At 45.8% G+C, this 12325-nt stretch overlaps 1 protein-coding gene across 1 annotated transcript in view; it reads left to right on the forward strand.

Annotated features, from left to right (window-relative positions):
• kif26ab (kinesin family member 26Ab) overlaps positions 1-4950 on the forward strand; it is a gene marked incomplete at both ends in the record, with an annotated part of 49754 nt that extends 44804 nt beyond the window's left edge. The window contains 4 exon segments of the mRNA XM_080550579.1: positions 1381-1580; positions 3545-3568; positions 4135-4285; positions 4763-4950. Of these exon segments, the coding sequence (XP_080406705.1) occupies positions 1381-1580; positions 3545-3568; positions 4135-4285; positions 4763-4950 (563 nt within the window).
• Between the last annotated feature and the right edge of the window lie 7375 nt (positions 4951-12325).

Consider the following 12325-nt stretch of genomic DNA (forward strand, 5'->3'; position numbering starts at 1 on the left):
TGATTCTCAACAACGTTGAAATGTAGTTTTGCAAAAGAAAATTCAGCATTTTGATTGGTTGCCGACATGCGGACCAAATGATCAGACTGTGTCACATATGTTATTTAGTATGGTAATTGTATGGGGGAGTATGGGAATTATGTAAAAAAATCCCTGGCGCTAATTTATTAAATCGTTTTACAGGCCTTCTTGTTTAAGACAATTGTAGTTTTTTTTTTTTTTACAAGCCAGTGTGAGAAGTCAGAAGTCAACTTGTTAAACAATGTATGAGAATGTCATTAATGGAGGTCATGATCCCTAATGGTCTTCACTGGCAGACATCACATACGTCTATAAATAGTGCCTGTGTGCAGACAGAGCAGCTCTCAGAGAATCACTTGTTGCGGTAATAAGAGTTCACTCTTATTGACTTTAAGTGGGCTTGGCATGTTGAAAATGCAGCATCATGAACGGTATTCCCATCTGAACAACAAATTGTGTCGACAAATCAAAAGCAGCATGCCAGAAAAATAGCCCACAACCTCGAAAACAACATCCAAGACAACCTGTGGCTTTCACTTATCTCCCCTTGGCAATCTTACAGAGATATGTGTCATGTTTTTATTAGATTCTTCTGTTATATTGGCGCCTCCATTGTCACCTTTTTGAACAACAGCATACTACATTATTCTTATATAGAGAAATATATGAAAACAGCATGACTTTGAACTGTATGAAGACGAGTTGGAACGAGTTGTGTTGATAGATAGCTGCGAAGGCCTTATACATATGCAATCAACGCACCACACAGGAGTCCTGCGTAAAGCCCGACATCTCTTTACACCTCAGACGCCGTGGCTCATACATATTTACTGATAGAGATGTACAGACCAGCGCACATTACCATAACATATTTCCATTGTATATATCCATCTGTAATTGAGGTGCCTGCCTGTCCTGTATGTGTCTCTGTGGCTCAGTTGGTTAGAGCATGCAGCTAACAATGCTTAGGTTGTGGGTTCGATTCCCGCTGGGACCATATATGCTGGAAAATGTATGCACTCACTGCAATGTAAGTCACTTTTTTGGGATGGCTGTGGCTCAGCCGGTAGAGCCGGCGTCTAATGGTATGCACTCAAAGTCGGCAGCTCGCAGCGGTTCGAATCCCCGGCGAGCCACGTGTCGAAGTGTCCCTGAGCAAGTCACTGAACCCCTAATTGCTCCGGGGTCACCTATAATGGCTGTGACCCATTACCTAGATGTCCCCTCTAGAGCATTAATGCGTTTCGTTGTACTCTGTGCAACGACATACTTTGAATCCCTTTCCCTTTGGATAAAAGCGTCAGCTAAATGGCACATAATGTTATTATATTATTATATTCTGTGTCTCCGTCTTCCCAGGCCTCCAGCGCCGGCGGCTGATCCCGGCCCCCCTGCCCGACACCTCGTCCCTGGGGAAGAAGACGGCCGGGGGCGCGGCGGGGCAGTGGGTGGACCTGCCCCCCATGGCCGGCCCTCTGAAGGAGCCCTTTGAGATCAAAGTGTACGAGATCGATGACGTGGAGCGTCTCCAGAGGAGGCGACAGGAGGACCCTGCGGAGGTGAGAGAAGAAGAAGGGTCACTGTTCAGGGTTGCCCGATTGCCTGGGGCAAGTAAAGAATTCGCCGGGTTTGTTTGCGATACAGCGACGATGCTGCTGGATCTTGGATCTGTGTATCGGTGTGCAGGATGAACAACGGACGGCGCAGGCGCCAGACCAGACTAGATGATCGTGGAGTGAAGATACTATTAAAGCGTATGCGCTGATCGACAGACAGGTGGACAGGCGCGTACGCTTTAATAATATCTTCACTCCACGATCATCTAGTCTGGTCTGGCGCCTGCGCCGTCCGTTGTTCTTAAATTTGTTTCTATAACGCAAGACACTCAACGCGACACTGCTGGACGGGTATTTTTAGCTCCGTGTTAGAGGGGGGGGGGGCTGGTGTTCATCGCTGTATACATCATCCTGCTTAGCAATGTCAAGCTCAGCAATAGTCTACAATGTGCCACGTTGATCGTTGATCCTATAGGCCCCCCCATAGTCTGAATGTGCCACATTGAAGGCCGGAGCGAGGCGTTGTGGGAAGGTCTTCGCTCAGCCTTTCCCAGTTTCTTATTAAAGAACCCAAGACAGACGTTTGACCCCCCCTCCTCAGACGTTTGACCTTCAGTCCCCCCCGCCTCCCCCAACAGCAAATCCTGCCGTTTAAGTGGTCTGTGACCACTGTCAGAGCGCTGTATTACGATAGGGTGTTCTTCTGCTGGAATGTGGAGTAGAGAGAGAGATCAGGAGGTAATTACCGTCTGGGGTTAATTGGTTTAGATATGACTGATGGCTAGGGCTCGGCAATGGTGGTGCTGGGGGGGCTAGGAGGGGGGCGGGGCGGAAAGAGTGGAGAGAGTGGTCGTGGAATGTGTGATGAATGTGTTCACCCCTCACCCCCCCAACACCCATCACCATGGCCCATCCCCTGGCTGGATGGCTGGCTGACGTCTTTTTATGGTTGGTTCCTCTCACACGGGTCATTAACCGCTCCTACAAGTTAGAGAGGCAGCCAGACAGGGATTTGTTAGGAGCTTGGATGGTGGTTTGATTTAGTTTCAATTAGGAAAAGATGATCTTCAATTTGTCTTTCCCAGCCATCGCTGGCTGAATGGCCAGTAATGAAGTGTATTGCCCTGCCCCTCCCCCGCCGTTCTAAAGCTAGTTCGCTAGCTCTGTAATCCTGTGTGTACTGTACTGTATGTGCGTTAACATCTGCTTATTCAGAATCAGAATCAGAATTCTTGTATGGAAGTTGAAGTTTTTTATTTATCCCCGAGGGGACATTTCTTTCTCACAGCAGCAGAGATTTTGGGGGATGTATGGGGGATAAAAAAAGACACATAATAGATAATGAATAAACATAGGGAATAAATAGAATGGGGAATGGCCAAGTGTATTTACACATACAGTACAGGAAATTGACTTGGTGAGGTTGGTGCATAGGATATAAGAAAAAAAACAAAAAACAAAAGAATTGAAGTGCTTTCTTTGGGGCTATGCACTTTATGTAATCATGTTTATGTGTGCATGTGAACACTGTAACTAAAACACTATGATTTTCTACCCGGTTTCCAGCCCCCCCCCCCCTAAAAAAAGAAAATGCATATCTGTGAAATCCATAGTTCAGTGCCTAATAAATGTCTCTTTTTAAGATAACACTGCACATTTTAGAGTGGCCTTTTATTGTGACCAGCCTAAGGCACACCTGTTCAGTAATCATGCTGTCTAATCAGCATCTTGTTATGCCACACCTGTCACGTGGATGGATTATCTCGGCAAAGGAGAAATGCTCCCTAACACAGATCTAAACAGAGAAATAGACTAGAATTTTGTGTACATAGACAAAAGTCTTAGATCTTTGAATTCAACTTGTGAAAAAATTGGAGCAAAAACAAAAGTGTTGTGTTCATATTTTGTATGACGCTTTGTGTCTTGACATAGTTTTCTCTTTTCTTTTCCATTTCCTGCATTTCCAGCAGCCCTTCCAGGATGTTGAGAAGGTACGTTGCACGTGTTGCAGGATGGTCGACTCCCGACTTTGCAAGGCCATATTCTGTAATAGGAGTCGGGGAATAGTTCTGATCGAAGGACGTGCATTGTTCAAGTCGCATGCTCATATCTCAAGTTAGGATTCGGCCGCATCGTGAGAGGAAACAAGTATTCTTTCATTACAATACCTGGAAAGTGCCCGCAAACGTTAATATACAATACTGTATCTGTATATCCTGCAATTCTTTAGCTGCAACCCACAAAGTTTGTGAGTCAATGACAAACATGGAAATAACCAGCCTTACGCTACATTTCAATATCAACTGGCTTTATTGTGGCGGCTACCCAGGTGTACAGTATTTAGGGGCATTCAGTTTTAATGAAATATGCTACATTATGTATACATAACTTTCCAGTTTTTGCTATATGAGGTTGTTCAGTCAGTCAGTACTTCCTCAGGGCCTTCTGTACTTCAACAGCAAGCTGAAGGTTGACCCAGTCAGTAAACAGCGTGTTCTGGTCTCTCCTGACGGTTGACCCAGTCAGTAAACAGCGTGTTCTGGTCTCTCCTCCCCAGGGTCTGCTGTACTTCAACAGCAAACTGAAGGTTCTGGAGCGGCGTCAGCAGCAGATCCGGGAGCTCAGGTCCAGACACGAGGCGCTGAGAGAGGAGCTGGAGGACACCAAGGCCCGACTGATGATGGACCCCTGCAAGTGGATAGGAGAGTGTGAGTGCTGAGTTCTTACTACAGCACAGGGGCAGTATTATGGGATGTATGTATGAGTGGGGTAGTGGTGGTCTAGTGGATAGTAGATAGGAGAGAGTGTGAGTGCTGTGTCACTCCTACAGCACAGGGGCAGTATTATGGGATGTATGTATGTGTGGGGTAGTGGTGGACTAGTGGATAGTGAGTTGGACAAGTTCAAATCCCACCTGGAACCACCACTAGTGCCTTGAGTACTAAACCCTAGGTTACTCGAGACTGTCCCTCTAATTGTGAGTCGCTTTGGATAAAAGCATCTGCTAAACGGATGGTAAAAATGTAAATATGCCATTTAGCTGCCGCTTTTATCCAAAGTGACTTACATTACAGTGAGTGCATCCATACATTATTAGTACAGCCGCTCTGTGGACAATTGCGAGTCCTCAGGCGTACGTGTGTGATCATGTGTCTAACCTGTCGCCCCTCTCCTCTCTTTCCCAGTCGAGGTGGACCCGGATCTGGACAAGGAGTCCAAGGAATACTACGAGGCCCTGGGACAGGTCACGGAGGATCTGGAGTTCTGCGTCAACCTATGCAAGTCACGGGTCATGATGGTGACCTGCTTTGACATCAGCACGGTGCCACCACCGCCCGACACTCAAGAGGGACCGCGGGAAGTGGAAGTGTGATGATGAGGACGAACAGGAAGTAGACCACGACGACGATGGAGAGAGAGAGAGAATCCAGGAAGTGGACGAATTGAGGAAAAAGAAGGAAGGATGTTTTGAAATGTAGCAGCCAGCCAGTTCGTAAGAATGGTGATGTATCGCTGGAATTGAAGTTTGACAAAAACGAGACAATGGATGAGACAATGGATGACAAGCAGGGGGGGGGGTCTTTGCATGGAGATGGAGGAGGAGAAACCACTTATCTGCAGTGCCTCGTCATTCTGGACATGGGGGGGGGGGGAGAGAGAGAGAAAGAGAGAGACGTGTGCACAGACTCAACAGGTTTTCTGTGTTTCCTGCATGGTGAGAGAGAGTGGCTATCATTTTAACCCAAGAGTCATTCGACAACACCCACCACAAAAGTGCCTTTTTCCACTCAACCTTTTTTGAGTCATTATTTTTTGTATGGTGCTAGTATCATAGCCAGCATACCTAAGCAAAACCAACCCTGAACATATTCCTTTTAAGAAATAATTATTTTATATTGCATTGTATAGTGTATTTATATGATTATGCTGTGTGTGTATAAATATCATTTGTAGGAAAAAAAAAGAGAAAAGTTAAGAGAGAGAGAGAGAGAAAAAAAAAAGAAGAGAAAAGCAATAAGCTAATGTTATTGCATTCCCAAACTTTGCCTTTTCTCATGTTTCAAACCTCAGTCAGCATTCTGCCTTTTCTCATGTTTCAAACCTCAGTCAGCATTTCACCCATTGTTCACATCTTCATCCAGCCTCTTGCGCCTTATTACGTTATCGTTCTGGTCCCGTAGTTTTTCTACCTTTGAAAAAAAACTAAACAACAAAAAAACAAAACAGGTCTGTGTTATCTTGTCATGGACTAGGTTCGCTGTTATCACTCATCTACTGGCCTGCTGGGCTGTGAAAGCTGGCCGTGGATGAGCGAATGTTGTCTCTCTCCAGTTGCCTTGATCACAAGGGGTCCCAGTGGAGGTTCTGCGATGGGGGGGTGGTGGTGGATGGTGGTGTAGGAAAAGGGGGAAGAGGAAGGTATGTCAAGTGGTGGTGGTGGTTGGTGGAGCTGTGTTTGCCCTTGTTTATTTAATTGGGAGTTCTGGCAGGAAGGCAGGAAGCATCAATCAGAGGGGTGGCCGCCATACTGCCTCCCAGGCTGTGGAATGCTGTAACTCACGGGGTTGTCACGGTTACTGACTATGCCGTAGTAGTAGGGGGTGCTCACACTTTAGTCACCCTAACAGACCCTCCCTTACCCTCCCTGTGCCACCCCGGGCCCATGGAGAGGTGCATTCTGGGTATTCACATACACAGTGGTGCTCGTCAGCGAGGCCGGCCATTTTACCCCTAGATTTAGGCCCTGACTGGGTCCTTACCCGACAGACAAAAGGGCATAGATGAGATGCCACCAAGGCACTGGCATTTCTACAGCTTCCCTCGCGACGGCGTTCTCCTTTTTAAGTGGTGCCAAGTCTCGTTCTATGCACTCTGACATTCTCCCCTCCCACCACATAGAACTAAGGACCTCAGTACAGAACTGTAGTCAGCAGCACAAGGCCGTTCAACAATGACTCGACTCGTTTTTTCGAAGTCCTGGTTTGCTAAGATTTAAACACTTAGATAACACTTTCTGGTTCTCTTCACTCCCCCTTTTTTACATTCTTTGGCCTACATGTTATTCACCGATTCGACTCAATCAAAGACAGGAGGATAGGGCTTCAGCCCTAAAGTCAAGAGACAGTTTCCTACTGTAACTATTATAGTCTGTGAGGGAATTACTTGTGTTTTTCCGGTTCATTAAAATCTTTATCAGCTGGATGTAGCTGCCAGAATGTGTTTGTTGTTTGAATCACTGCAATGAGAATGAGGTGAGGACAAAAGATGATTAACTGGTTTTTGGTTGTTTTTAGAGTAAGAAACAGGAACTGGCTTTTGTTGTTTGATGTGTTTTGATTTATATTATAACTCCAGAAAATATTAATTTGTTTCCTTCTTTCCTCTTACAAAGACATACTCTCTCAGGCCCTTTCTGAAGATGCTGCATGAGATTTTTATTACTTTTTTTTAAAGAATGATTTCTATTCCATTTTTACCATTTTTTTTTTTTTTTGTAATACCCTCTTGCTCTCTTTAGTTAGGGGTTATAGTTTCATGAATTAAATGACTTTTACCAAACTGAAACATTGTATGTTTGGTCATGTTTCATATCAAAAAATCCATATTTTCTAATGTCCTTGGTTTTGTATAGGATTTTCTGACCCTTGTGTATAAATGTATGATAATGGCAGCTCGTGTTGACTTTTACCTGTGAATAAAAGATGTTTCTTCTTATTGCTGATTCAGTGTCGATTTTCCTTCCAATGTTCCCGCTGTTGGTGAGAGAGACATATTTGCAGCCTAATATCATAATCCAATAAAGCAGTCAGCCTTCTGTTTTGACATTGCTCTGTACAACATCACACCAGAGAGTGTGACAGAACAGGCTAATGAGAATATGATGAAGACAGGCCTTATAATGGGGTTTCCATCACACAATCTGGAACTAAAATAATCACATGGTCAAATATTGATTTTGGTGTCCGAGGCAGAGAAAGCAGTTTTTTTTATTATCCGATATTGCATACTCACTCCGAACTGGGTATGTGTACTGATATACATAAGAGAAACAATAATTTGCAGTAGCTTTACATCTGAAACCGGAAATCTGGTGCAACTTGCAGGTGGTAGACTGCAGTCAATTAGGGTTTGAACCTGTGGGTGCAGCGTTGACGCGCGAGACGCGATATGACGCAAATGCAATCTTAAGGTGAGTGGCTATGTACTTTATCTTTATGTACAATTGGCTTTACCGGTATGATAATATAATCATCATGGTAGATGTAGATGCCCCCAACCAGTCCACCCGCAAGCAACCTACCCCGTCGCCTTCTCTCAAATATCCCTATCCAGGAGTTTGACATCAAGCTACGACACATGAGTGATAGTGTAGTAGGCTACAGGAGGGCTGTTCCGTTTGAGGCTGTCGGCCACCGTCATACGAGTTTATCTCAATCAGACTCAATCAAGAGATGACATTTGATCTATTTATTTTGGGTTCCGAGATTACTATCACACATCCTTGTGTCTTATTAGTGTACTGTCACACAGCCTTGTATGTCGTATTAGTTTTACCCCCGGCTCAGCGTTTAACACACGCACAGCCTACATCATTTATTGCTCTTATTTTCTGCTATTCTCTTTGAAATTATGTTTGCTTATATATTGTTGCTTTTTATGCACTATGACTATGCAAACAACCTCACCAAGCCAATTTCCTGTATGTGCAACTATACTTGGCCAATGAAGAATTGTGATAGATGCCTCGTTTGACTGGAAGCCTCAGCTTACATACAGCCGACAATTTGGTAATGTGGTTACCTTGCACAGTCCACTTCAGTTCTCCCCAGAGTAGCTCCCGCCACACCAGCCCTTATCTAACACCTGTTTCCCTGATGTGATGTTCTGCACCTAACGTATTCTGCCGGAGAGCTAAACTGATTATGTTTAAGTGAACCACGTTCTGTAGGCCTCCACGTCAGCATTCCTTCTTATGAGATATGACAATGAAATGGTAAAAGTTTAAACTTTTTTGTTGTTGTTGTTTTGTTTGACTAATGTGAAATATGCAGCCGTAAAAAGAGATTGTAGCCTACTGTACATAGAGGTGCCGCGAGATGAATAGCAGCACCCGACCTGTTTCAACAAGGGATGTTGTGTGTACTGTGTGCGATGCCAGGCCGCCTCCCTGTGTAATATAGATGAGTGGAGAGGTAGAGGAGGAGGTAGGCTTCGCACCCTGCTGAGCGATACCATCTTGCCTCCGTCCTGTTCGCTTAATTTGATTAAAAGCATAGGAGGAGGATCTGGCGTAGTGTAGCAGGGAGCAGCTGGTCACCATGTTTATAATGAAATCTGCAGTCCGCCGTCGCTGTTAGCTCCTCTGGGTTTGGGTGCTCTTCTCTCTGAGGGACGAGGGAGCCAAAACAAACAACTCAAAGCTCTCGTCGCCACTGACTCTGAAGTGGAACTTCCTCTCGTACATTTGATTCCTGGTGGTGGTGGTTGGTGATGATGAGAGCATATTTACATATTGAATTGGTCATATTTGAATTGGTCATCCTGCCCAATTATATTTTTTGGCATCTCTACCCGCATCAGACACAATAGCCACTCAGATTTTACTCTTTTCTTTTTCATATCGGACGACTGTGTGCATTAGAAGGCTTTCCTCCTAGACCCCAGCCTGCGGTTGTTTGGCAGACAGTGAGAGCCTTCCTTGTGACAAGTCATTCAAGCCTCTGACAGCTCTGACTGTTCTCGGCTGCTCAGAGGTGGTGTGTGTCGACGTGTAGACAGTTGGTCAGGACTGCTGCTGAGCACTGATGGCTCCTGGCCCAGTACAGCCCCTGGCCCAGTCAGACCCCAGTCCTCCACTGCTCTCTCTCTCTCTCTCTCTCTCTCTCTCTCTCTCTCTCTCTCTCTCTCTCTCTCTCTACGCCTCAGGTTCTCTCTCTCCTACGAGCGAGGGGAGGGGGAGTCGGATGTTTGGGGAACCCAAAACGAGTTCAGAGAAAAGTCAAGAGTCTGTCCCCCCCCTCCCCCCCGTCTCAAACAAGTTTCATCCTACTGTAGCTAAGATTTCGTCTTTGTTGTGTGGTCTGTGGAAAAGGAAGGAAATCATATTTACATACTGAACTATTCAGATTCACAGCATCGTGCTGTCCAAGCTGTTTCCTTAATGTGTCCCGGTTCATTTCTATTTACAGCGCCTTTACTTCCTTCTCTCTCTCTCTCTCTCTGTCTGTCTTTTTCATCCCTTTCTCTCTCCCCCTTTTCCAACAGTGTAGTGCAGTGTTCATCCCACAGTGCTTGGAGACCTCCTACCTTACTGTCCCTCTCCACTCTATATGAGGTGATTCAAACACAAACACCTTTGAGAGTTTTACCTTCCTCTCTTAACGCCATCACCACAGCAGCCTTATTATGAGAGGAAGAGTCCTAGCCTAATGTTAGGCAGATGCTACTTAGGCAGAAGAATACCACTAGCCCACACCCCCCCCCCCAATTATCCGATACGACAACCCGAGCATGACAATACCCAAATGACTTGTTTTACAACAACACTACCGACTGCGTTCGTTCACCACATAAAATATGATGTCGGTCGGTCACTTGTTTAAGCAAATCACACCGAGCCGTGTGTGTATGCCCTCTCTCTCTCCATTGTCCTTGTAGATGGAAATAACACGATTTACGAGTCCCCGTGCAGCGATGGCCTACCTGGAGCAGCCCTGGGCATTGTTAGCGGTAGTGGCAGCTCAAGTTCGTTATTTACAGCCACCACAATCACACAGATTGCGCCGTCTAAAAACCCCAAGCTCTCGCTCTCAAGAAGAGAGCCGTAAACCTGACCAAATGCTGCCACTTATTCCCCAGTAATTAAAACAAGCTGGTGTGGTGTGTGGTGATGAAAAAAAAGTCCTTAAATTATCAGGAGGCGAAGGAGGAGGAGGAGAGATGTTAAGGCTCACACATCTCTCCCTCAATCCTGTCCCTGCTTCAGGGGGCTCGTAACTATTGACATTATCCCCCCCCCAAAAAAAAACAACAGATAGCATTAGTGAGGAGTTTGCACTAAGAGGGAGGGCTTTAAGATCTAGGGTCCCGTAGGATTTTCCAGCTGAACAGGAGGGAGGGGCTCTAAGTTCTGGGTGGGAGGGAGGACAACATCGGTGGGTCTTAACACTGCAGGCACCAAATCAACCCCAGACCAATTCATTATGTGAAAGCGGATTAATTGCCCTTTTAGAGACAGCTGAAGTGATCTAACGATGAAGACTTAATCTTGTTTAGGGAATTTCTCTTCTAGCACCAGAGCCAAGTGTGGATAGGAGGAGGGGGGGGGGGGTTGAGCAAGGCCTTGTGTCTGACACCACAACATCAGGGGTGTGTGACAGATGACTGGAATAATATATCGTCATCTTGGCACCGATTACAAAGTGAGACATCTTATAGCCCCATATGAAGACAACCCCCCCCTCCACAGACCCTCCTCCCCCCCTCCTCCACCTGTTCTTGTTCAGACTGGGGGACGGGGGGGGGCTGGACGTGGGTCAGTGTGTTGGCCTGGGGGTGGTTTGACCCCGGGAGCGTTGGCAAGCTGGCGAGGTCCACCACCACGCCACACACACACACACACACACACACACACACACACACACACACACACACACACACACACTCACAGCCTGAGGTAATGATGGAGTTACAAACCCGGCCCAGCTCTGATCTCATCTGACAGGAGCCTGGCAGAGAACGACTGGAGCGCTGTGGCCTCCTGCTCTCTGTCCACCTCACTCTCTGTCTCTCTTTCTCTCTGTCCACTCTCTCTCTCTCTCTCTCTGTCCACCTCTCTCTCTCTCTCTCTCTCTCTCTCTCTGTCCACCTCACTCTCTGTCTCTCTTTCTCTCTGTCCACTCTCTCTCTGTCCACTCTCTCTCTCTCTCTCTCTCTCTCTCTCTCTGACCTCCTGCCTGCCGCGTAGCAAGGTTTGACAATATGGCGTCTGGATGGTCTTTAAGTGGTCCGACTGATGGAGATTACGTCACTTGAATTGTTAATTGTTTATTTTTTCATTTTATTTGTATGTTTGTGGGGGGGGTCATAGATTGAATAGCTGTTGTCATGTGTACAGATGACTAATAGAAAGCTAAGTTGAACATTGTTATTTGTTCTGAAATGTTTTCTTAATTTTTTGGGAGGTGGGGTGGGAGTTCTGAGATTTAATAGCTGTTGTCCATGTGTATAGATGACTAATAATGACTACAATAAGAATGATGATGATTAGTCAGTGGCACAGTTAGAGATTGAACATGTTGGACTACCAGAGAATGACCTCTGACCTTATCAAAGTGTTGATGAGGAGACCCACCGCGCTGCCCTTGTTCTGTTGGGTGGTCTCCGTCCGTGTCTCTGTGTCCAGATTGCTTGTAGATAACCAAACATTTACATAACGACAGTCGGTCTGTCCTCCTGAAAAAACTGTTAGAATAATTTTGTGAGGTAGTAAATGTAAATGTAATGTTAATATTAGTATAATGAATATTCATTGGATTGGAAGAAACCCAACACCTATTCAAATTCGCTCACGTAAACCCCCCCCCCCCCATAATTTAGTGTCCAAGTGTGTGTAATAGGTTGGATTACATCAGCAGGATAGGTGGTGGCTACGCTACGTCAGTGGAAATCAGGCTAATGACTTCTACGGTCCTCCTGCCAGGGCCTCGGGTCGGTAAAACGGTGCCAGCCCCTGTTAAAAGATCTTT

This window comes from Nansenia antarctica, assembly GCF_963989245.1.
Source record: "Nansenia antarctica genome assembly, chromosome: 1".
NCBI lineage: Eukaryota > Metazoa > Chordata > Actinopteri > Argentiniformes > Microstomatidae > Nansenia > Nansenia antarctica.